We start from the raw sequence: 27,283 nt of genomic DNA, 5'->3' as shown, positions 1-27,283 counted from the left end.
GATGGCCTGGTAGACCTCAAACAAAAAAGGTTAAGGTATTGGTGGTTATGGCTGTTGGTATGGAGAATAAGGGTAGACGAAGAAAAACTTGCTGAGTTTGGGCACTAATTGGACAAGAGTTTGAGGGTGTGAAAAGAAATCTTCTCTAGATTTGGAGTCTGAGGGGCAGAAACAACAGTGATACATTGGGTGACTGTTTTCTGTACATCCAGCTCTGGTCACTGAGTGACCCTGGGCAAGATGCTTAAACTCCATCCTGCTCAGACTCACCATCTGTAAAATCAAGGAATTTTGATGGTTGATCTATTTAAATCCCTTCTAGCTCTGACATCCTAGAATCCTAGATTGGGGTTTCTCCAAAGGTAGAGATGGTATTTCTCAGTTTATCTCAGTAAGACTGGAAACTCAATGGTTTTTTTTTAATATGGTCTGCCTCATCAGAACATGAGTTTCTTTTAAAAAAAAAATTATTTCCCCCCAATTACATGTAAAAGCTATTTTTAACATTCTTTTTTTTTTTTTAAAGTTTTGAGTTTCTAATTCTGTCCCTCTCTACTTCCTCTGCCTTCTCCCTGATAAAGTAAGCAATCTGATATAGATTATACATGTGCAGTCATGTAAAAACATTTCCATATTAGCAATTTTGCATAAGAAAATTCAAACAAAAAAAAAGAAAGTGAAAAATAGTATTCTTCAGTCTGTATTGTAACAACATCAGTTCTTTCTCTGGAGGTGGATAGCATTTTTCATGATGAGGCCTGTGGGATTATCTTGGATCATTGTATTGCTCAGAATACCTTAGTCATTCATAATTGTTCATCATACAATTTTGTTGTTACTGGGTACAATGATCTCCTGGTTGTGTTCACTCTGCATCAGTTCATGTAAGTTTTTCTAGGTTTTTCTGAAATCATCCTGCTTGTCATTTCTTATAGCATAATAATATTCCAGAATGTGAGTTTCTTGAGAGCAGGAGCTGCATTACTTTCCTGTTCGTATGCCTAACTCTTGGCCCAGTACCTTGCAAATGGTCAGAACTTAATAAACATATTCATTCATTCATTCTTGTAGAGCTGAATTTGTTATTTGTGTTTCCTGTCTTGTGGTCTGCTTCCTACTATCTGAGGTCAAACGTACAAGTGTAGCCCCTCCTCTTTCAAGTGTAGACCATCTCTTCCATCAGGATAGAAGGTCCCTGAGGTAGAGGAATTGTTTTTCCCCATCACACGGGGAACTCCTAAGAGACTCCATCAAACTGAGTGTTCCCCAAGGGTGTAGACCTTCTAGGTCTACACAAAAATTCTTTTATTAAGGGAATCTGTTCTGTGAAGTTTGGATTCAGTCAAAGGATAACACTTGAGGACCTAGAAGGCCATATGTGGCCTTAAGGACTCAGGTTCCCCACCCCTGGATTGTAGACAGTATTTCTTTGGCTCCCAAGGTGAAGGTCATGTTCTTCTGTGTGGTTAGGATACCTCTGAATGTTTCTCTAATACCTGAAAAAAACAAAAACTGTTTATAATGACTCACTGGGTTTAGGAGGAGGGCTAGTGAGCATTCTAGGGGAAGGAAGATGTGGGTGTGGGCGTGAGAAGGCTAAGAGAGGTCCCTCCAAATTAAGCCAGGCCCCTCCCAGGATACGTTTTCTCTGAGGCTGGAACAACAGAAGTCTAGTGTGGTTGAAGCAAGAAAGAGAAGCAGGTACAGGAAGTAAGCTCCGGAAAAAGCTGGAACAGTTGCTGACTGTTGGTGCGACCGCAGAGTTCCAGGACCATGAAGCCTGTGGTCCTCCAGGATTATATCTGTTCCCTGGACACAGCCTCCCTCCCCCGAATCCTGAAGATATGCTCCGGAGTGTATTTTCAGAGTAAGTGTGACAATCCAGAGCTGGTGTGGGGCCTCAGTTTCATGAGTATGTTTATTACTTACCCAAGGGATTCACCATTGCCTCTATAGAGAGGAGGACCCTGGCTTCTTCACCAGTTCTCAGTAGAGGGGGGGTACTGAGCTGGATGAAGGCACCCTGCCTTCCTCAGAAGGCAGCATCCCTCAAAATTCTCCAGATTGGGGTTAGTGCCATTGTGAAGTTCTAGTAGCAAATTTTTCCTTATGTTGAGCCCTTTGGTGGGGGTGGAAGGGTGGGTGTGGGAGGGGAGGGCAATATGATAAGGGGTTTAGGGATTCAAGAGAGGACAGTGTAGAGCTGAACTGGTTCCCCGAGGAGTCAAAATGGAGAGGAGAGAGAGTGGCTAGTGCAGGGAGATGGCCTGGGAAAGAATTAAGAGGTTAAGGCATTGGAGGTCATGGCTGTGGGAATGGAGAGTAAGGGTGGAGGAAGAAAAATTTGCTGAGTTTGGGCACTAATTGGGCAAGAGGTTTGGGGTATGAGAAGAGATCTTCTCTAGATCTTGAGCTTGAGGGACAGAAATAACGGTGATCCATTGGGTGACTTTTCTGTGCATCCAGGGTCACTAAGTGGCCCTGGACAAGCTGCTTAAGTTCCATCCTGCTCAGACTCACCATCTGTAAAATCAAGGGATTTTGATGGTTGGTCTAGTAAGTCCCTTCTAGCTCTGACATCCTAGAATCCTAGATTGGGGTTTCTCCAAAAGGTGGTGGTTATTGCTGTTTGTCCTGCGTTCTCAAAGAGGAACATGACATCAAGTGCCATGATGGGCAGGTGAATTTGGATTGAAGTGAGGGAGGGCTGAGCAAAATCACCAGCCTCTCTCTGTCCTCCAGAGCCATCTGGGTCCAGTGGTGAAATATAGATCACGACCCCTGGACATGGCCCCCAGTTGATTCACTGGAACCAGCTAGAAGACTCAGAAGGATAGAACACTGGACCTGGAGTCAGGAAGGCCTGAGTTCAAATATGACCACAGACACTCACTAGCTGCATCCAAAGGTCACTGTCTCTCAGTATATCTCAATAAGATCAGCAACTCAGCATTTTTCTTTATGTGGTCTCCCCCATTAGAATGTGAGTTCCTTGACAGCAGGGGCTAAATTACTTTTGTATTTGCATGCCCAGGGCTTGGAGCAGCGCCTTGAAAATTATGAGAGCTTAATTAATACATACATACATCCATTCATTTGTTTATTCATCCACTCAGGAAATGAGGGGCTTGACTCTTGACTTCACTCTTCAGTCCAACGCTGTCAGAAACATTGCAGAGGGGATTTGTGGTCAGGTACAGGTCTAATGAGATAGTCTGTGAAATTCCCTCATGAAGTCAGGGTTTCTGTTAAATTCTTACAACACCCTGCCTGTACTAGAGGTGGCCAGGTGGGACAGCAGGCCTGAAATCAGATAGAGCTTAGTTCAGATCTGGCTGCCTAATCCTGAGTCACTTAACCTCTACTGCCTCAGTTTCCTCCACTGTAAAATGAGGATAATAATAGCACCTAGCCACCAGGGTTCTTGAGACAATCAAATAAGATATTTGTAAAGTAGTAAGCATTTAATAAATGCTCATTTCCTTCTTTTCCAGAGCAAATACCTCTCATGGCCTCAGTTTTCTTTTCTGTAAATTGGGGAGAAATCCTGCACTACCTACCTTACAGGACTGTTGTGAAGAAAGTGCTTTTTAAATTGTATATAATAGTTTCAAAGAAGAATCTGGCACATTTTAGAATGGTTGGGAGAGGGGGAAATGACAAATGAAGAGAGAAGAGCATTCAGCTAACCAACCTCAGTCCCCTGACTTCTATTCCCTGAGCTGGTCTCCCAGGGAAAAAACTTTGCTCTCTGTTCCCCCAGACCCAAGGGCTTAGAGCAGCAAGAGGATCCAGTACCCCAGTTATCCTGGGAGAAGCCTACCCAGGACTTTACAAAGAAAGGCTGACCTCCTGTGTAATTCTGAAGAGTATTGTATATTGGGGATAGGCAGAAGGTTTTAGGTGGTTAGAGAGGACACGTTGAGGACACATGGAGAGACTAAACAAAGGGCTAGAGATTTGTGGGAAACGAGGAAAGGACAGACATGGGGGGGGGAGCCTGAGGCCTTAAGGCCATGTGTGGCCTTCTAGGTCCTTAAGTGAAGCCTTTTAAATTCAGTCAAGGCTTCAGTTAAGGACCTAAAAAGCCTTAAGGCTTCAGGTTCTCCACCCCTGGAGTAGGGCCCCAACCCAGCAGTCACAGACCTGAGGGAGAAGGGAAGAAGGGAAAAGAAAGGGAACTAAGGTCGATTTCTTCTCCTTTTTTAGACCCCCAAACATCTGCATTGGTGCTTCAGCCTTCCCAGGCTAGAGAACCCACACCCACACCCCAAGTTCCTTCTGCTCACTTAGAATCTCAACCAGATGTCTCCTGGGTTCACACACCTTTCAGGTCACCTCCTGGCCTGACCTACCCAGTCTTCAAGTTGCTTACAAGTTCCATAGTTTGATGACCATATTCCTTTCTCCCTAGGTCCACATGTTCATCCACTGGAAAATCCTTTCATTCATTAAACAAACAATAAAGAATGTAAAGCACTCACTTCCTTGGGGCTGAGAAAGATAAAAGTTTAGATAAGAAACAGTCCCTGCCACCCATGAAACTTACCTTCAGTGAGGTCTGTGATGAAAACAGCAGTGTCAGTATATTTGATCACAGAAGCTAAGAAGTAAAACAAGGTCAGAACTGGCTGATGCCAACATGGGATAAATGCTAGAGGCCTTGTTTTCCTTCTTGTTTTAGGAGTCAGGGAAGTGTAACAAAAGGAACACTGGACCTGGGTTTGAATTGCGGCTCAGGTGCTTCAAGTAATTCAAATTTAACATTGATTTTTTAACAATAATTTTTATTGATAATAAAAGCTCTCCAACTCTTCCCTCCCTCAATCTTTCAGCTGAGGATGTTGCCTCTATTGAAAAAAAAAAAACTGAGGGCATTGAACATAGCCTCCCTTTTCTCCAATTCTCTCTATCTCAAAAACCCCTCAACACTATCTCCCACCCTCTCCTCCTTTCCATCAGTCTATGACAGAGATGGACCTTCTTGGCCAGGTCAACCCCTTTACATATGGGCTTGATCCCATCCCCTGCCATCTTCTCCAATAATACACATTCTTAATTCAATCATTGCCACTCCCCACATTATCAAATCTTATCCTATCAACTGGCTCCTTACCTTCAAACATACCCAAGTCTCCTTCACCCTTAAAAAAAAATCTTACCTAGAGCTATAAAGCTATCATCCTCCCCTCCTTTTCTCATCCAAACTCTCAGGAAAAGCTATCTATACTTGCTGCTTCTATTTCCTTTCCTCCCACTCCCCAACCCTTTGCAATCTGGCTTCCATTTTCGATCACCCACCTGAAATGGCCCTCTCCAAAGTTGCTGATAAACTCTTTTTTATTGTTGTTTTAAGTAAGTTTTTTTTAATGTCTTTTGTTTTTCTTCATCACCATAATTTCTCTCAGTATCCCCTTTCCTTCTGACTCCCAGAAAGCCATGCATATAACAAATATTTTTAAGGAAAAAAAATCAGCATAACTCATTAATTAAATGAAAAAAATCTGACAATCTATGCAGTGGGAAACGTGTGAACCTCCCATCTCTGAAGAGGGGTGCACTTGGCCATGTCTTCTCAGATCCCTTCTTTTGAGCCACACTTGATCTCTGCAATTTTGCAATATTCACTTTTGACTTTTTGGTACATGGTTGTTTTTTCCATTGACATTATTGTGATCATTGTGTAGATTGTTTTCTTGGCTCTTTACTTCCCTCTGTATCAGTTCATATAGATCTTCCCAGGCTTCTCTGTATTCATCACACATGTCATTTCTTACAGTAATATTCCTTTATGTCCATGTAACACAATCTGCTTAGCCATTCCCTAATCAGTGGGCATCTGCTTGGTTTCCAGTTCTTTGATACTACTAAACACTGCTGCCAACATTTTGCAGCATATTTTTAGAGTCAGGTAGATGGTACAGTGGATAGAGCATTGGGTCTGGAGCCAGAAAGACCTGAGTTCGAATCCTACCTCACAAGCTGTATGACTCTGAGAAAGTCATTTAACCTCTGTTTGTCTCAGTTTCTTCAACTATAAAAGGGGATAATACTTACCTCTAAGGGTTGTTGTTGTGAGGATCAAATGAGATAATATTTGGAAATTGTTTGGCACATAGTAGGAGCTTTATAAATGGTAGCTAGTACTGTTGTTATTATGTTGGCATTTATGGAGCTTTCTTTTTATTAATGACTTTCATGGAGTATATGCCCAGTAGTGGACACTCCAGGTCAAAGGATATAGACAATTTACTCTTTATCTTCATAATTCCATATAGCTTTCCAAAATGTTTGTGCTAAATCACAGTTCCACCAACAAAGCAGTAATTTTCCAGTCTTCCCACAATCACTCCAACACTGACCATTGCTGTCTTCTATTATCTTTGCCAACTTGTTGGGTATAAGATGAAACTTGAGGTTTGTTTGTTTTTTTTAATTTGCATTTTTCTGATTATTAGTGATTTGGAGCATTCTTTCGTATAGTTGTTAATTGTTTGCCATTCTTTTGAGAATTGTTTGTTCACATCCTTTGACTACTCATATAGACTTTTAGTTTTGTAAACACATATGTGTATATATATATATTTAAATAAAATGAAAAGTTTTATATATATACATGTATATATATATATATAAAATAGACATACACATATACACATATACGTCTGTTATCAGCAAATATTTATAAATCACCCACTATGTTCAAACACTGTGCTGAGTACTGGAGATATAAAGACAAAAACAAAACAACCCTATCCTCCAGGATACTCTTACAGGGAGGGTACAACGTGTAGGAAAATTAAGAGAGAGCCTAACTGGGGCATCTGGGTGGTCCAATGAATAGAGCACCAGCCCTGGAGTCAGGAGGACCTGAGTTCAAATCCAGCCTCAGACACTTAACACTTACTAGCCATGTGACCTTGGGCAAGTCACTTAACCCCAACTGCCCTGTCTTCACCCCTCCAAAAAGCAAAAAAAAGAGAGAGAGAGCCTAACCACCAGGGGAAAAAGGGATCAGGAAAGACTTCATTCATTCAACAATTCATTAAGGCCTACTTTGATTCAGGCATTGTGCTACAAACTTGGGGTACCAAGACATCCTCTAAGTTCCCTTCCAATTTATGATCCTATAAAACAAAAACAAAATTGTCTCTGTCCTCAGGGAGCTTATAGTCTATTGAGAGAAACAAGTAGACAAAATAAATACAAAATATATGCAAGGTATATTACAAAGTAATTTTTAGATTCTTGGGTGAATTGAGGATTAGTAGCTGGGGTAGGGGTGGTTGGTTATCCATAAAGACCTCGTGTAGAAGGGATAATTGAGCTGAGCTTTGAAAGAAAGCTAGGGGTTCTTCAAGATGGAGGTGAGAAGGTGGTGTTCTGGGCATAGGGCCAGCCTGTGCAAAGGGACAGAGATGAAATAGGAGATGAAATGATTGGTCTAGGGATGGGCAAAGAGGCTGGTTTGGTTGGAAAGTAGAGTACATGAAGGATTGTACTGTGTAATAAGCCTGGAAAGGTCAGTTTGTGATGGTTTCAAATGCTGAACAGATGAGTTTGTATTTTATTCTAGGGGTAAGAAAGAGCCGGTGGCTCTTCCTTTGCAAGGGAGTGACACTGTCTCCATGTGTTAGCAATATCAATGTGGAAGAGAGTGTGAGGGCTCAGGAAAATGGAACATTAGGGGCATAGGAGGGCAAACAACAGCTGGCAAGATGCTAGATGACCTTGTTCTTTAGTCACTTCTGACTCTTTGCGACCCTGTGGACCATAATGCCAATACCATCTAGGGGGTTTCTTGGCAAAGATACTAGAGTGGTTTTCCATTTCCTTCTCTAGTGGATTAAGGCAAACAGATGTTTGACTTGCTCAGGGTCATATAGCTAATAAGTGTCTGAGATCGGATTTGAATTCAGGTCTTCCTGACTCCAGGCCCGGCATTCTATCTACTGAGCCACCCAGCTGCCTGAATACATCTATGGAATTCAGGGAATCTTCTTGGTATATATTTTAAATATATTTATATTATATATGTTATATTAAATACAAATATTAGAAATAATTAACATATTATATACATATAATATAAATTTTGAGATCTTAGAAGACTGGCACATTATGGTTAAGAGAATTAATGAGGAATCAGAAACCCAGAATTGGTTTCCTTGCTCAATAAAACTGATTTGTGGCATATGAGAATAATAGAATCTGATTAAAAAAACATGATTTTGGCAGGAAAATGGTCTCCATAGCCATTTTGTCTCAGCAAAGACAAGAGATTGTTTTCCTTTGTCTTTAGAGTTGCTGCTGAAATCCTTGGACTCAAAACTGAACAAGGCAAAAATTGAATATAGGGGGTGGCAAAGGCAAATATTGTCATCTATAGCCAGGCCCCCCTGTCAAGAATTAACCTTCCTAGAAGCTCAATATATATAGCTGAGTGAATTTTTCCTTGGTAATTCAATTAATTAGTAATTATTAGTAATTAGTTAGTAATGATCAATTTGGCAGCCTTTACAACTGTCACATGGAAGGACCCAAGGATGGCCTGGAACTTTTGGTGTAACTGTGACCATCCTAGAATACATTTAGAAATTTTCAGAAAAGGAAAAAAACAAGCAAACACCACTATGTCACTTGTGTTGTAAAGTAACCACTGGCACAGATTGGCAATTGAATTGGTAACATGTCAGCCTCCTTGGACCACATATTTTGAAATCTGAATTGAGAGTCTACTTTGGATATGATGATGTCTAGTCTCTTTAAAGTGGGCTATATCTTTTAAGATAAATGTTACCATGAATTAGGAGGCATATATATGAAAACCAGCTAGGGCTTAGTGTACAAAACACAATGTCTGATTCTGTTATCTGTGATGCATACCACAACCAAACTCAGAAACTTACCGTCTGAACCATTTGATGAGTAACATCCCGTCCAAGAACAATTTAAGAGGAAATCCTTCAGCAGCTCTAGAGTGAGCAAAACAGTACAAAGCTGTATTTAACTGAAAAACTTGCAATAAATATATAAAAGAATATTTTTTTGTTTCTAAAAAATCTTAAAATGTTCATATTGTAGCCACAGATATTCGCTTAGTGAGTATTTAATATTGTCTTTTCCTTATTGTATTCTGGTTATTATGCCCTGTATGAAGCTCAGGTCAGATAGCTTCATGAGGACCTAAGACTAGAACTGGAAGGGCTTTAGAGGCCCCTGAGTCCAATTCCCTCATTTTAGAGGTGAGGAGACTCATCCAGGATTACCCAGGTGAGAGCTTGTTCAATGTGAAGTTTCTTTTGAAAACTATCTTCTTAACATGAGTAATGTGAAAATATGTTTAATGTTATTGTACATGTGCAACCTATATCAGATTGCATGCTGTCTTGGAGAGAGGGGAGGGAAAGGAAGGGGAGAAATTTAGAACTCAAAATTTTATAAAAGTGAATGTTGAAACCTATAAATAAAATAAATGAAAACTATCTGCTTAGTTGTTATCGACAGTTCACCTATGGTGGCATGCTACTAGACTCATGTAGATTAGACTGTACCTGATGTTCAAATATTCTCTTTCTTCCTCAAATAAATGTATTTAAATCTCTCTTTCTCTGTCTCTCAGTCTCTCTTTATCACCCCTTTTTCCTCTCTCTCCTTTTTTCCTCTCCTTCCCCTTTTTCTGTCTCCTTTCTTTCTCCCCCCTCTCCTTCTCTTCCTCCACCTACCCCTTTATACACACACACACACACACACACACACACCTGAACACATGCACACATCACATCGCTTTGGCATTTGTGTGGAGAACATGTTAGGAAGGAAAGTATATTTGATCCCTCATAGCTAATCCATTGCCAAAGTCTGTTGATTTCATCTTTGCAACATCTCTCAAATACGCCCCCTTCTCTCCTCTGGCACTGCCGCCATACTGCTGCCATTCTGGTGCAGACCCTTATCACCCCACACCTAGGCCAATGCAGTCACAGGCAGTGAGTCTACCTGCCTCTCTCCAGCGTTAAAGTGATTTTCCAAAACTCAGGTCCAGTCATGTCATTCCCCTACTCAAACTCTAGTAGCTTCCCAGTGCCTCCAGGACCAAATACCAAATGCTTTATTTGACATTCAGAGCATTTCGTAACCTAGTCCCTTCCTACCTTTCTTGTCTTTTTACACATTACACCCTTGGCATGCACTCTTCCACCTTGGACGTTGGTCTTCTGCCTGCTACATCTCTCGGCTCTGGGCATTGATTGAGACTTCATATTGTGAAATTAGAGAGAACAAACTTGACCTAAAGAAGAAGAAATAGGAAAATATCTCAAAAAAGTTCAGGGCTCAGGAATGTATAATGGCAAATTTTGTTTTGGGGTTTTTTTTTTTTGGTGGGGATTTGTTGACCAATCTTGCTAATTTTTTTTCTTCCTTTTAAAAGTATTGTTATAAGAGATGGCTCTTGGGGAAGTGGAAGGGAAAGGAATACAGGGGGAAGTCTAGTTGATGTGAAAACAAAAGAAATAAATGAAAACCTATTTTTTAAAAAGAAAAGAACCATTTCAGTCAAGAGATGGGATAGAGGAAGTCAGAGGGTCAGAGGTTGAAAAGTGAGTGGGTTGTAAGAAAATGGAAGCATTGAGTGCAAACAGCTTTTTCTAAGAGTCGTACTCTGAAAGGGAGGAGAGATATAGGATTATAGTTTGAAGGGATGTTAGGATAGTGAAGATTTGATTGTGAACATGAGGAGGGAGAGATCTCCAGGCATCTGATAAATCAGATAAAATGGTAAGAGATGGAATGTGTGAGAGGAATAGCAAGGAGTCCAGTGATGAAGAGTTGGTGGAGGTGGGTAAGGAAGGATTTGTATCAATCATCTTCCTCCTTTTGATGAGGACGTGTTCATCTTTCCGTAGCTACCTTAGTTCCATGTTAGTATTGTACTGGTTCTTAGTTAGGGTAGTTCACAAATCTGTTAGGGTCCATTTTATAGTTCCAAAAGTTCAGTACCATGAAGACTGGTATTGAATGGATGTTATTGTTTTAAATGTGTTTTTCCCATTCAGCTTTGATTGTAGAATGCTAGAAAGTCTCAACATATGTAGCCACAGACATCACTTTGACATTTTTATACCAGATGTGTATCACCTAGAGAAGGTCAAGATATTGATAGGTGCTGTCTTCCTCCTTTGTTCAACGTAATATTTAGATTCAAGCTCAAAGTCTCTGATCTCTGTCTTTCCTTAGTGTATGTTAAACATTTTATATTTAAAAGTCAAAAAGACATTTTATTATTGTTGGAGAAAGACTCCACAAGACAAAGGAGTCATCTAATGTGTCTTTTGGTGGAAACATATAGTTTGAAATCATCAATATTTACCTAATGATGAATTAATAAGAGGGTTTGGGGTTTCAAGTCCCTCTTTAATTTGGAAGCCATACTTAATTATATATATATAATTAATATAATAACATATATATAATTATATATATATATATATAGAGAGAGAGAGAGAGAGTGAAAGAGAGAGAGAGAGAGAGAGAGAGAGAGAGAGAGAGAGAGAGAGAGATATGATGAGATGATGATGGAGTTGAAACTAGAACAAACTATCTTCCTGGAAAAAAAAGGCACATTTTATAGCATCTTTTCTTGGAATTATTGTGTTAGTGATGTGTTTTAAGTAGAGAACAGTTTTCTGCATGGATATCAAATGGTATTCTCACTAAACTTATTTCGTGTATTTTGTATATTTGCAGGACATGATTAAGCCATGGGTATAGAACTGAGTTAAAAGCTATTATGTGATAATTAACAAAGGCAATATAAACATTCTGGAACTTTCAGGAAGCTTGTTTCATAATTACTGAATCAATAATAAATTGCACTTTATACCTCTGGGATTTCCTAACAAACCTTTTTTTTGTTCCTCGGCCAATTTAGTATTATTTTTTGCATGTTTATATATATATATATTTGTGAATATATAAAGTATTAAAACATGTAGTGGTTCTGTAAGTGGAGTCACGAGTGTTCTTATCATATTATTTTATGTATATATATATGTATATATCAATCATGCATTCTAAGAAGTTAGTAACATGCTTTGTTAGTCATTCCTGAACTAATATGAAGGATATGCACTATTATGAACTATTTCTGGCCCTGCTATTTCCCTATTGTTTCCAAGAAGCTAGTTTTTATTACAAGTTTTCAGTTTCCCTCTTAATTTAACTTTGTGTTTTGGGTGTGTTGGATTTCTTGACCTTACACATGATCAGATATTTTCTAGATCTTCCTGTTTCAGGGTTTCTTTCTCACCACTCATTTCTTTTATTTCTTAAGCCTCTATAGTCAAATTTTGGGCTGATATTGAATGGTTGACTTTGTTCCTTAAACTGTTTTGACTTGTTACCCTTACCCTTTTTTTCTTTTCTTTTTTTTTTACCCTTACCCTTTGACTCATTGACCCTTAACCTTTTGCTTTGTTTTGGGGCTTAAAAGGATCTAGAGTTTCTGATACGTTTTTGTTTCCTTCTTTTTTCCAGTTAATTCAAGTTGGATGTGGGTGGAGGACAAGAGGCCTGCTCATGGCTCTTCTTTGGGTGGCTCTGGCCCTGGAAAGGAGATAGTCAATTAAGGCTTTAGCAGTTGGGGTGGGGGTGAGGGGCCAGGACTGACTGAGACTCCGGACACAAATGAATGGGGGAAACTGAAGAATGTTGGGGAGGGAGGAAGACAGTTGGACTAGGTATCAGAAGGCCAGCATTCCAGTTCTGGTTCTTCCAATAATTATCTATGTGACTTTGGGCAACTTACTTTAAAACTCTTTGGCCCCCAATTTTCTTGATTGTACAATCAGGGTGATTTTGTAAGCCTTAAAACACCCTTAAATGTAAGTTGTTATTAATATTTTGTTTTCACTGTGATTGTTTCCTTAGGCTCCGTCTATGAACTCTGTGGGATTGAGTGCTGTTTGTCCACTGGAGACCTCATAAAAATCATCCAGATTAATCTTAAGAAGGTGATCTGTAGGAACCCTGAAACAGGCCACATCACTGAGCTCCCACCTGACTTCCCAGGTGAACTGGAAACCTCTCCCTCCCTCCCATCCCCTACTACCTTCTTCTCATTCACCTAAATCCGGGGTTCTTAACCTGGAGACTGTGAACATCGTCTTCATGTTTCAAAAATATCTTGATGACTGTATTTCAATATAATTGGTTTCTTTTGTAATCCTAGGGATTTTATTTTATGTATTAATAGCATTATTCTGAGAAGGGATCCCTACGTTTCACCCGCCTTACAAAGGGGGCCATGACCCTAAGAAAAAGTTAAAGAATCCTTCACTAAATCCTTATATTTATATGCATGCATATGTGCACGCATGCATTTATACATATATGGCTGAAATCAATGCAAGGTTTATTAACCACTTCCTATTTGCTGAGCATCTGCTAGGGCCTGGGAGAATACAAAGAGGTCTTGGTCCTCATTTTGGTTGGGGAGTCTGACACATACGCTGATAACAATAATAAAAATGACTAATGATAAGAACTAACATTTATATAGCTCTTTAAGGTTTGCAAAGCTCTCTATGAAAATTATCTCATTTGACCCTCACAACAACCCTGGGAGGCAAGTTCTATCACCACCCCCATTTTACAGATGAGGAAACTGAGACAGACAGTGGTTAAGTGACTCAGCCAGGGTCACCCAGCTATGGAACTGTCAGAGACAGGACTCCAGGTCTTCCTAACTCCAGCTCCAGCCCTATACACCATGATTCTTAGCTGATTCAACTGTCCCTACAGATAATGGTGACATGGAATAATCTATGATACATACATTCTAAAGCTAGGGGTAAGGGCAATTTCTAAATAAGGGAGTCAGGAAAGGTTTGGACTGGACTTTGAAGGGTGACTAAAGATTTAGCTGGTTATACTGAGAGGTCAGGTTATTTCAGACATAGGAAACAGCTTGAGGAAAAGTTGAGGGGCAAGAAAGCACTCTCAGCATTTAATCTCATATCTAGAAACATGAGAAGTGAAAGTGTATTGGACTTTGGGCAGCTGAATGTGGCCAGGCGCTCTGCCACACTGGGACATCTGACTGCCTCATTTTCTGTCTGCACAGCATTCAGAAAGGTCTCCTGGGATCCTCTCTGGGTGTCTCTGAGTGTCTGTGTAGTTGTCTTGGCCTCTCTACCTGACCCTGTCTAATAACACCTTCGTGGATCCCTCTGTGCCATGTTGTTCTAAGGTTCTGTCTGGGCTGCTTGGGGCCAACCTGTGTGACTCTGTCATAAGCTCTTCTCCTCTGTCCTACTGCCCCGCCTCTTTCCCAAACTGCAGCTACCTCAGCAAACCAAGCCATACTTTGGTTTCTCCAAGGGATGTTTCAGTGACATTAACTCAGTGACTTAATTCAGTGACCCTTAAACTTCACCTGGATCTGCTCTGCTCTTCCCTGGAAAATTCTCTCCCAAGCTGTGGGCAGTGGGTGATTCAAGGGGCAGATAAAAAGGATGAACTGGTCAGGGTTATGAGAATCCCATCCCTTCACTCTGTGACCACCTGAGCTGGGGGGCTGCTCTTTTATATTGTACACACACACACACACACACATATATCTTTTATGTTTATATATATAAATAAAATATATTTTTATTTATTTCATTAAATTTTCCCAATTAAATATAAAAAAATTAACATTCATTTAAAAAATTTTTTGAGTTCCCAATTCTCTCCCTTCTTTCTCTCCCCTACCCCTTCTCAAGTCATGCAAAACATATTTCCATTTTAGCCATGTTACAAAAGAAACACATACACATGCACAAACAAGAAAAATAAAGTTTAAAAAGTATACTTTAATCTGCACTCAGAGTTCACAAATTCTCTCTCTAGAGGTGGAGAGCATTTTTCATCACTGGATCCTTTGGAATTGTCTTGGATCATTGTCTTGATCAGAGTAGCTAAGTCTTTCATAGTTGATCGTCACTATAATATTGCTGTTAGTGTATACAATGTTCTTCTGGTTCTGCTCACTTCACTTTGCATTAGTTAATATAAGTCATCCCAGGTTTTTCTGAAAGCATCCTGCTTGTCATTCCTTATAGCACAATAGTATTTCATGATAATCATATGCCACACCTTGGGGTCATTCATTCCCCAACTGATGGGCATCCCCTTAATTTCTACTTTTTTGCTACAACAAAAAGAGCTGTTACAAATATTTTAAGGACCTTTTGTAAGGTCCTTCTCCTTTTCCTTTCATCTCATCTTTGAGACCTAGTAGTAGTATCACAAGATTAAGAGGTGTACATGGTTTTATAGTCCTTAGGGCATAGTTCCAAATTGCTCTCCAGAATGGTTGGATCAGTTTACAATTGCACAAACAGTTTATTAATGGACTTATTTTTCCTCATCTCCTTGAGCATTTGTGATTTCTGATAGATGTGAGGTGTTACCTCAATTATTTTAGCTTGCATTTCTCTAATCAATAGTGATTGAAAGCATTTTTTCATATGACTATTGATAGCTTTGAGTTCTTCTGAAAGTTGCCAATTCATGCCCTTAAACCATTTTTCAATTGGGGAATGGCTCTTATTTTTATAAATTTGAATCAGTTCTCTATATTTGATATTGGAGGTGGTTGGAGCAGGAATTCAGCCAAGTTCCTGCTTTTACTCTGCCATCTTGGCTCCACCCCCTGTTCTCTATATATTTGAGAAATGACACTTTTATCAGAGAAACTTGCTGTAAAACTTTTTTATGTTACTTCCTTGTCTATGGTATCTTCTGACAAAATATAATTTCCTTGATTATTTCTTTTAAGTCTATTTTTGCTTTCACCTTGTCTGAGATAATCTTTTCTACCTGCCTTTTTTCTTCAGGTGAAGCATTATATTTTGCTCCAGTTCTTTATTTGAACTTTCTCTGTGTCTTTCTGTTTGTTGTGTCTCTTATAAACAACATATTGTTGGATTCTGGTTTCTAATCCATTCTGCTGTTTTCATTTTATGTGTGAGCTCATCCCATTCACATTCACAGTCGTAATTACTAACTGTATATCTCCCTACATCCTATTTTCTTTCTCTTTTTATTCTGTCCTTCTTCAAAAGTCTGCCTTGCTTCTGACCACAGCCTCCTTTAATCTGCTCTCCCTTTTGCAACCCCTTTCCCAATAATTTTAAAATTGTCTGTGTTAAATCTGTTTTCCCAGTTAGTTGCTCTTCTGATGAGATTTTCACATTTTCTTCTAGTTTTTCATTGTTTTTACTTTGATTCTTTCTTAATGTCTCATGGAGGCATTGCTTGCCCAATTCTCTTTTTAAGGAGATCTTTTCCTCAGTGAATATTTGTGCCTCTTTTACCAATTGGTCAATTCTGTTTTTTTTTTAAGTGTTGTTTTCTTCAATATTTTTGTGCCTCTTTTACCAAGCCATTAATTGTCTTTTCATAATTCTCTTCCTTTATTCTCTTTTTTTTAGCCTAATTTTCTCTCTACTACTCTTACGTGATTTTTGAAAAAAAAAAATTTAGCTCTTCCAGGAATTCTTGTTGGGCTCGTATCCAATTCACATTTTTTTCTCCTTTGAAGCTTTCCTTGTAGCTGTTTTGACATTGTCTTCTTCTGACTCTGTCTTGATCATCCCTGTTACCATAGTAACTTTTTATGGTCAGGTTCTTTTTTGTTGTTGTTTTCTCATTTTCCACCTTATTTCTTAATTTTAAACTTTATGTTGAAGTTGAGCTCTGTTTCCAGTGTGGGGAAAAGGGGCGCTATCTCAAGCTTCAGGCCTTTTTTTGTTTTTACTGATGTTTTCAGAGCTAATTCTAGGGGTTTGGAAGTTTTCACTGCTTCCAAGGTGGTATGATCTGGGGAGAGGTATAGATCTCCTAGTCTTTGCTCTAGTCCTTACCCAGGAAGGGCCCCTGATACCTTAGAATTGCAATCAATACTCTGCAGTTATTTAAAATGAAATTTCTCCTTCTATCTCTTCCTGCTGGACTTTGTTGGTAATATATACAAATGTTGATGATTTATGTGGGTTTATTTTACATCCTGAAACTTTGTTAAATTTGTTAATTGTTTCAATTAGTTTTTCAGTTGATTCTCTGGAATTTTCTAAATATGCCAGTGTTTCATCTGCAAAGAATGATAGTTTTGTTTCCGTATTGCTTATTATTTTCTTTTCTCTTTCTTGTTTTGTTGTTATTGCTAACATTTTTAGCATACTGTTAAATAATAATGGTGATAATAGACATCCTTGCTTCACCCCTGATCTTACTGGGAAGGCTTCTAGCTTATTCTCATTACAGATAATGCTTTCTGATGTTTTTTAGATAGATAAAACTTATCATTTTAAGGAAAGCTCCATTTATTCCTATGCTTTCTTGTGTTTTAATAGGAATGAGTGCTGTATTTTGTCAAAAGCTTTTTCTGCATCTCTTGAGATAATCATATGATTTTTGTTGTTTTTGTTATCAATATGGTCAATTATTCTGATTGTTTTCCTGATATTGAACCAGTCCTGCATTCTTGGTATTAATCCTACCTGTTCTTAGTGTATGATCCTTGTGATGTATTACTGTAATCTCCTTGCTAGTATTTTATTTTAAATTTTTCATCAATATCTACTAAGGAAATGGTTCTATAGTTTTCTTTCTCTATTTTTGCTCTTCCTGGTTTAGGTTTCAAAACCATATTAGTATCATAAAAGGAATTTAGTAGGACTCCTTCTTTGCCTGCTTTTCCAAGTAGTTTATATAGTGTTGGAATTAATTATTCTGTAAATATTTGGTATAATTCACTTGTAAATCCATCTGGTCCTGGGGATTTTTTCCTTAGGGAGATTATTTATGACTTGTTCAATTTATTTTTCTAAGATAGGGTTATTTATTATATTTCCTCTTCTCTTAATCTGCACAATTTATATTTTTGTAATTGTTCACCCGTTTCCCTTAGATTATCATATTTATTGATCTATAATCTATTGATTTGGCAAAACAGTTGCTAAAAATTGCCATAATTTCATCTTCCTTGGTGGTGCATTCATGCTTTTAATTTTTTATACTGATAATTTGTTTTTCATCATTCTTTTAAATCAAATTAACTAGTGGTTTATTTATTTTATTGGACTTTATAAAACTAGCTCAAATTATCTCACATGAAAGAGATGTAAAAGGAAGAGTAGAGGGGAAAATGGCAGGGTGGGGGTGGGGTTGATGGTAGGCAATACACACTCATATTTCCCTCTTTGAACCAATTCCAGTGAGAATGAGGTTCAAGTGTTGCCTGCCATCAACCCCTCTTTCATGTGAGATAATTTCCCCCATTCTCCCTCTCCCTTTCTCCTCTCATTGTTAGTTAAGTTTTAAACTGATGAGGGATGGAATCCCAATAGGTTCAGCAGGAATTCTGATCTTATCTAAGACCAGAAAACCTGCAATCGCATCTGGAAAGAATTCAAGGTCTCAGGCTTAATTGGAATGAGAGTTGTAGAAGTTTATTGTTATGCTTCTATAAGAAATGGGCAAGAGTCCTTTAGGGGACCTGTGAGTGAGAGGGGTACATGCTTTTACTTTTAAAGGGTAGGGCTGCCATTGTCAAGGCTGACCTGACAGAAGGGACCTCAGTGCATAGATAAATGTTAGAGCTGACCGAGAGGAATTTGTGACTTTAGTGCATAGATAGTTTAGATGAGATTTGGGCCAGACCTGAGGAGACCTGAGGCAAGGACAAAGGAGTATTTGGGCCAGACTGGAGGAGACATGAAGAGATTAAGTAAGAACAAAGGAGTCACAAGGTGTTGCCTAGGCAGAGTGCGGATAGGGGGAAGGGGCAGAGTTTGAGGCTGGGAAAGGGATTTTACAGATTACAATTTTACAATACAAATTACAGTTACAATTGTACAAACTGGTTTTACAAATTGGTTTAGACCCCAGGTACCCCATCAAAACTACTAAGCTTCAGACTTCATGGAGACTTTCAGGGTATCACATAACAGAGCAGATGAAGGTAATCTGAAAGGGCAGGGCACATGGGGGAGCCAAAGATGGGGCTTGAGCTAAGTCTTGAAGGAAGCCAGGTAAAACTAAGAGGAAAAGGTGAGGAGACAGTTCTCCATACAGCAGGACAGTTTGGCATAGAGATGGGAAATAGGGGATCGTGTGTGAGGAATGGCAAGCCAGTCAGTCTAGCTTAATTGTAGCGTATGTAGAGGGGAGTTAGGTAAAAGTTAGTCAAAGGCCAGGATGTTGTAATAGTAATGGAATTTAAAGATCCCCCTATATTTGCTTGGTTTTTGGATTGATTGTGTTAAAACCCAGAGCTTGTGAATCCCACGAGTGGAATGGACTTATTGATGTGAAAAGAGAATGCTGAACTGGGAGGAGCTGGTGATGTAAATTTAGAGAAACATAAGCAAAAAGAGAGGCAGAAGAACTTTTTGGAAGCAGCATCTTGGAGGCAGAGAGAGATGGAGAGGATTGTTGAGGGCCAGTTTGAATTGCACAGGACTTTTGAGAGCTGCCACCCAGAGCTGCCAAGGACTGAGGAAACAAGGCTGTTATGCTGGTACTTTGTCTGTTTGTTTTGATGTTGTTTTGCCAGATTTGTCCACTGGTGAAAGACAGTCCTGTTATTGCAGAGGCCCTGGAACCTTGCTCTTGGTTCAGAAGCCCTGAAGAAGGATTTTCTTGTTGTATGTTTACAGAAATCCCGAAAGAGGGTTTTGCTAATGTTTTCAGAGGTCCTAGGACTATTCTGCAGACAGAGAATGAATTAATGAAGACTCTGGAAATGTATCTTGTGGCCTTGCTAATAAGCTTTGTCTCCCCAGGAACAAAGATTGCTGAGAACTTGCCTTGGGTCAAGATGAAGAAAAGACCTCTCTTTGGGTATTAAATGCTGTGCTTAAGCTTGTTGTAACTCTGGGGTGGATTTAATTGTGATCCCAGGGTGGGGAACTTTTGACTTTTTTGTGCTCTGTGATTGAACAAATGAATGTATTTTACTTATGATTGGAAACTAATCTCCATTTGAGAAGAGGGTCTTTGTGGTTGACTAAATGAATGTACAGCCTAGGGGTGGAGTAGTACTTAGAAGAGGGTCTTTGGGATTGACTAAATGAATTATAATGTCCAGGTGTGGATGAGTAGTACTTGGAGATTATTGAATTATACTTGGTGAATGCTGTATTTTGAATGATGCTATATTTTGATTTTCTCTGTTCTTCATTTTTCACTGAATAAAATGGAGAGCAGCTATGCTGGTATTTTGAACCTTGGGAAGTTGCCTTTGCTTGGCATTACAGATGTGAAGAGTTTTAAATGTCAAAAAGAGGATTTTATATTTGATCCTGAAGGGAATCGGGTACTGTTGGGGTTGATTGGTTGCTTTAGAAGGGAGGGTTGGCAAGGAGGGGAATGTTATAATGTTTTGTTTTGAATGTGTTAAAAGTTTAAAATGCTTATGAGACATTCAGTTCAAGATTTATAGAACAAAATTCAGGATCCTCATCCCCAAACTCACCCTTCCTCCTCCCCTCTCTCTCCAAGGGCACATCATCTTCCTTCTAGTCAGCCACATTGGCAATGGAATAATTTTCAATTCTTCATTCTCATTTGTCTTCCATAGCCAATCAGTTTCCATATCTTGTTTGTTCTACTTCCTCCAAATTGCTTCCGTCCCTCCTCTCCTCTCTTCTTATAATTCAGCCATTTTAGAGTTCAGATCCTCCTTACTTCAACCTTATTATAGCCTCTTCATTGGTCTCTAGCCTCTTCCCTCTTTAATGTACTCCTCAAGACAGCTGCCAGATCAGTATTACCAAAGTGAAAGTCTGACCACATCAGTCCCTTGCTCAAGAAGCCTCACTGTTTCCCATTTACTTTAGGGGAAAGTACAAGCTCCTCTATTTGGCACCCTATCTTTCCAAGCTGATTACACACAGTTCTCCTTACTTTCCAGCCCCACTGACCCATTCATTGTTCCCGACATACAAAACCCCTTCTTCTCCACCTCTGTATAGGCTGTCCTCCCTATCTGGACTCTGCTCACCTCTTCCTCTAAGATCCTCACCCTCCCTTTAATGCTCAGTCCCCCTGCCACCACCTTGAAGATGCCTTTCTTGATTCCTCCAGTCCCTATCCCCATCACTTTTGTATACTTATTTTTACATACAGAGTAATAGTAATATTTTTTTTGGTAAACAGTAGTAAGCAAAAACCTGGGAGTATTTCATGTGTCAAATTTACTTATCTGTAAACATGTTGTAAAACTCTGATAGGGTGGAAGTTCCTCCTACCTGCCTTCCAGCCAGCCTTCTCTGCTCCCTGAGGGCAAGGATGGTTTTATTTTATTTTTGTCTTTGTATCACCACCACACACAACTGTGCCTGGCATGAATGATACCTGATTGATCTCTAGGTACAACATTCCCCACATATTCCATATATAAGATGCTTCACTCACAAACCCATACCTGGGGTGGGTCGCACACCCTTGGACACATGCACACATTCATCATGTCACACATACTTTTTGCCCATGCATGTCCTGGGCACCCTAGCTAGGTGTCTTGGATACCTCGAGACAAACAGAGGCCTTGCATCTGAGATAGCTGAAGATTCTGGGTCAGGTCAGTTCTGCTGGCTAATCTGTCCTGGCAGGATCCTGAGTCACAGAATCGCAAAATCTGAGAGTCAGAAGCGATCTCAGAAGCCATCTAGTCTGACTCACAAAATAAGGGAACCCTCAGCATAACAGTCCAGACAAAGAGTCATTCCATCTCTGCTTGAAGATCACCAAGGAGAGGGAATCTACTGTCTCCAAGGCAGCCCATTCCACTTCTGGGCAGCTCTGATTATGGTCAAGCTTTTCTTGACGTCAAGCCTCAAGTGACCTGTTTTCCACCTCTGCCCCCTGCCCCTGGTTCTTCCCTCTGGGGTCAGGCAGACCTTGTCCATATGACAGCCCTTCAGGTATTAACACAGCTGCCACATTCCAAGTCTTCTTCCTCAGGCTGAACACGCTGATCTTCCTGTCCCAGGACTCAGGGCTCTTCCTCATGCCTTCTCCTTGTCAATGTCCTTGAACTGTGATGCCCACAACCAGACGTGTCACTTCAGATATAATCTGATAAATGCCGAGTACAGAGTGTTCACTGCTTCCTAAGCCCAAGATTACATTATCTTTTTCTGGCTGCTGCATCACATGACTGACTCATATTGCATTTCCAGCCCTCTAAAACCCCCCAGCTTTTTTTTTTTTTCCAGACAAAACTATCGTCCAGAAATAACTCTTCCATCCAGTACTTGTGAGGTTGATTTTTTGTACTTGGGTTAAGGAGCAGTGGGCCTGGAGTCAGAAGGACCTGAGTTCAAATCCAGCCTCAGATACGCACCAACTAGGTGACCCTGGGAAAGTCATTTAACCTTGTTTGTCTCAGTTTCCTCGTCTGTAAAATGAACTGGGGAAGAAAATGGCAAACCATTCCAGTATCTTTGCCAAGAAAACCCCAAAATGGGGACATGACTGAAATGACTCAGCAATAACTCAAGTCAAGATTACATTTATCTCCTTGTGATTTCATTTTCTTAGGTTAAGCCCAATACTCTAGCCTGTCAATATCTTTTTGTATCCTGAGTGTTAGCTCCTAACTTTGTGTCACCTGCATATTTGACAAGAGGCAGTTGGTTGGTACAGTGGACAGAAAGCTGCACCTGAAGTCAGGAAAACCTGAATTCAAATCCAACCTCAGACAATTAGTAGTTGTGTGACCCTGGGCAAGTCACTTAACCTCTGCTTGCCTCAATTTCCCCAACCGTAAAATGGGGATCATAATAGTACCTACCTTGGAGGGTTGTTGTTGTAGGGATCAAATGAGATAATATTTGTAAAGCAATGATCCTGTCAAAAGGAACGATGAGCTCTGATACAAACTGTTCTTAATGAGGTATCACTGGCTCTCTGTGATCACTGCTTCCCTTTCTAGACACTCACTAACCATATTTTTTTTTTTTGCCTTTTGGAGGGCAATTAGAATTAAGTAACTTGCCCAAGGTTACATGGCTAGGTTTTTTGTGTGTGTGTGTGTATGTGTGGGTGTTAAGTGTCTGAGGCCGGAACCGAACTCAGGTCTTCCAACTCCGGGGCCGGAGCTCTTACTCACTGCGCCACCTAGCCACCCCTAGTAACCATCTTTCTAATGACCTGTGCTGCACTTTTCACAAAAGTTAAAGACAACCTTACTGGTCTACCATTTTGAGGCTGTTCTTTTTGAAAGCCAGATCAACATTCACTTTGCTCCAGTCTTGGCCACATCTCTACTATTCTCCAAGATCTCTCAGACCTTACTGACAGTAACTCAGCAATCACATCCACTCATTCTTTCTCTGCCTGAGAAGACAATCAGTCCTTCAAAGGTGAGAGACTTAACTCACCAAGGGTAGCTACTTACTATCTTACTATCTCCTCCTCTTATTTCCAGAACAAAGACCATTCTCCTTGGCAGAGGAAACAGGAGTGAAATGAGAAGCAAACAGCTCTGCCTTCTCTCTGCTGTTAGCTGTCACTGCCTCATCCACCCCCAAGCAGTATTTCCATTCCTTCTTTGAACCTCACCACAAAAATGCCAGAAAAAACCCCAAACCTCAAACCTGCTTTTTTTGTTGTTGCTGCTGTTGGCCTTAGCTTGCCTCACCAGCCTCTACGCCGGCATTCCCAATACAAGCTTTACCAGACTGTGCTGTACTCCTCTCTATTCATGCTGTTTCATGCCTTGGCTCCCACCTTCTATATAGATATTTTTACAAGTTAAGTTCCAGTGTTTAGGGCCCTGTACCAGCACCATGTGATACAGTCATTCTGTGCTATCTTTTCTACAGGCTATTTCAGCTCAACCATCAACCCTCAGCTCTATGGCACCCTGAAAAAGCTAATGTCTGCTGCCACCAAATACGGGGCACTCCCTATCTACTTCAGCTCAATCCATGACATTGAACTAGAGGATAATGTGGTGCCCAGAGACCAGCCCCTCAAGCTCATGGCTGTGGAGGTGTACCAGGGTACCCACTATGCCTACTGCATCATGGACTCAGGAAAACACAAGTTCACCACGTACCTACCTCTGTCTCTGCAAGGCACTTTTTACAGCTGGGGTCCAGACTTCCCACAGACATTACTCCAGATATTGCAGGACCCTGTTCTACTGGATCAACCCCTCATCTGCCCCGCTCTCCACTGGAATGCCCTGATCCTCCAACCTGAATATGAGATTGATGCCATCATGCACAGTGAGTCCCAGGGACCTTTTGGGCTGGGTGGACAAGCCTAGAAAAGGGGTACTGAAAGAGAGTGTGGAGGGTGAAAAATTCTACTCCTGTACCATGAGCCCTAACTTTAGAATACATTTTAAGAAGAGGAAGCTGAAGTCCAAAGAGAAATTACTGGCCATGAATACTTGGTTAGTAAGTTGTAGAGGGCATACTGGAGCCCAAGCACCATCCAGGATGCCCGCTGGTGGGTACCCTCCCTTCCTTTTTAGGGATGGGATTTAGGGGGAATTGTAAGCTGAGCTGGTACAGTTTAGATGGGTAGCACTAAGTCTGATCATAACTTTCTCATCACTTGCTTTTCTAATTCTGGAATATTCTTCATGTGGGAAAAGCATTAGCTCCAGTTCTAGAATGACAAAGACCTATGAATAGTCTTCCACACTCCAGTGATGACAGCAGGGGAGGACAGCTAACACTCAATATCAAATAAGCCCCAGCTATACCATGCCTCCCACCTTCTCCTAATCTCCCCTTTGAATGCCCCCCATTCTCCTCACCACACCATTTTGGTCCCAGGAAATCAGCGTCTTTACATCCTACCCAGGTTCTTTAACCACCATGGTGGAAAGCCTAGTGTGATGTCCTAACACTAATTTCACCTCTTTTCTCCATCATGGGGGCACATCCCTTGAGAATCTCCCATGGGCAGCCCACAATGTAACATCACCAGAGGGAAGTCGGGAAGAACCAACCTTTGCTGGTGATCCCAACCTTCACCCTGGGAAAGATAGGTGGGATCTGGATCAGGATCCAAGGTTGGGAATCAGGGTTGCTCAGAACACCAGAATCCAAGGGGCTGAGATGAGCAGGGCTTTCAGTTCAGAATGCCTGAAGTGGAAAGCCCTACATTAGGAATATCTGCCCCAAAATACTGAGTGACTGCAGTGGTGGCGGTGACTGCTACTGCTGACACCTACAGAGCACCTTTAAGACTTCCAAAGCACTTTATATAGATTATGATCTCTGAGCTAGGTGCTACTGGTATCACTCCCGTTTGACAGATGAGGAAAACAGACACTTGTCTGTGGCCACATAGCTAGAAAACATTAAAGTTATTAAAGTATTGGAAGGGCTGATGTATCAGTAATCAATCAATAAACATTTATGAGGTGCCTACCATGTGCTAGGCACTGTGCTAAGCACTGGGGATACAAATTCCTGCCCTCAGAACGCTTACAGTCTAATGGGAATATGGAAGCGAATGACCCCAAAGTCAATTCTTTTTGTTTTTTTAATGTATTACATGGCTTACCCAACCTGGGACAGATGTATCTTTCTAATTACTCTTATCTTAAGCCAGTATCAAAACAATCCATCCATCATTCCTGGTTTTCCTCCTCATTTTTCTTGATGTTGGGTCTTTTCAGTCACATCTGACTCTTCATGATCCCATTTTGAGATTTTCTTAGCAAAGATACTCGAGTAGTTTGCCATTTCCTTCTCCAGCTCATTTTACAGATGAGGAAACTGAGGCAAACAAGTTTAAGTGTCTTACCCAGGGTCACACAGCTACTAATTGTCTGAGGCTGAATTTGAACTCAGGTGTTCTTAACCCAAGACCTGGCCCACTATCTACTATACCACCTAGTTGCCCTCCTTTCCTCCTAGTAATTCCTGAAGGAACCTAAAGATTGTTAGGCAAGAAGGGCAGCCAGGTGGCACAGTGAATAGAGCACTGATCCTGGAGGACCTGAGTTCAAATCTGGCCTCAGACACTTTACACACTTACTAGTGGTGTGACCTTGGGCAAGTCACTTAACCCCAATTGCCTTGCCTTCCCTTTTCAAAAAAAAAAAGATTGCTAGGCAAGGTGGGTAGACCACAAAGCATGTGAAAGAATAATGGAGGGGCATTAGCTTTGGTAGCAGAGCCAAAAGGTAAATGAGTTGATGGCATACACTGACCTGGGAGTCAGAATGAAAGACCTGACAGGGCGGGACCAAGAGCTGAAGCCACACAGGAGGCTGGACAGGCGTGAAGGCGGAGTCTCACACTCGGGGTTAAGGTTCCAACTGGATGGGCAAAGGATGATGAGGCAACAATAGCCCCCCCATCTGGAGCGTCATGTTCAATTGTGGGCACCACATTTGGAAGTATTGTGAGCCTGAGTCCACAAAGCTGGCAGAGGGGAGAGAGAAGGCACATATACAGAGTACGCATGTATATGTAGATATGTATGTATATGGGCATGTATGTATGATTATGTGTGTGTGTGTAAAATCCCACCATGCACATGCCACTCACTATGTACCAGGCACCAAAGCGCCCAAGCCCTTCACAAAAATTATCTCATTTGATCCTCACAACAGCCCTGCAAGGCAGATACTATTGTTATCCCTGTTTCACAGTTGAGGACACTGAAGCAAACAAGTTAAGTAACTTGCCCAGGGTCACACAGCTAGTAAGTGTCTGAGTTGAACTCAAGTTCTCCTGACTCCAGACCAGCGCTGTCCACCATGACCAGATTGCTTCATCACTCCAAACCTTAGTGTTTTCATCTCTAAGTGGGGAGAGTAATCCTGGAGTTTCCTCCCTCAAAGAGTTGTTGTAAAGAAAGAGCTTTGTGAACCATACCAAGTCTGGGAGAGAGTCCTGAAGGGGTCTCAAATTGGGGGGTGACCAAGTCTCTAGATATGACTTTTTCCTCCTCTCCCTCAGCCTCCCCTCCTTTTGCCCCCAAGGCCTCCCAAAGGTGGTAGAGGGAAGGTGAGTGGAAAGTAGAGGAAAACAGATAGCAATGTGGGTGTCTGTAGCAACCAGCAATTTTTGGAAACTAGACAAGCCTCCCTCATTTCCATAGGGTTCTGGATCCTGGGCAGCCTTGCCAGGGCAAGAGGTCCTCGGACACAGCAGTGTGTCACAACCCATCCGTGCCCATCTAGCTGATTCCTGAGATGTGAGAAGTTATTACAGAGCATTAAGTCACTTGGCCCATATGGCAGGATGTGGGA

General features: G+C 40.7%; 1 protein-coding gene across 1 annotated transcript in view; it reads left to right on the top strand.

Annotated features, from left to right (window-relative positions):
• The first annotated feature begins 1,662 nt into the window (after nt 1-1,662).
• The window catches only part of THEMIS2 (thymocyte selection associated family member 2), a 34,388-nt gene continuing 8,767 nt past the window's right edge, over nt 1,663-27,283 (top strand). The window contains exons 1-3 of the mRNA XM_069078857.1: nt 1,663-1,867; nt 12,931-13,071; nt 23,883-24,290. Of these exons, the coding sequence (XP_068934958.1) occupies nt 1,774-1,867; nt 12,931-13,071; nt 23,883-24,290 (643 nt within the window). The 5' untranslated portion in view covers nt 1,663-1,773. The remainder of the gene's footprint in view (nt 1,868-12,930; nt 13,072-23,882; nt 24,291-27,283) is intronic.

Source organism: Petaurus breviceps, unplaced genomic scaffold (genome assembly GCF_028583685.1).
Source record: "Petaurus breviceps papuanus isolate PSGF00001 unplaced genomic scaffold, PetGlider_PUasm1.0 91041, whole genome shotgun sequence".
Classification (NCBI taxonomy): Eukaryota; Metazoa; Chordata; class Mammalia; order Diprotodontia; family Petauridae; genus Petaurus; species Petaurus breviceps.
Note: the sequence above shows the minus strand (reverse complement) of the source record. Positions and strands in the feature narration are given on the sequence as shown.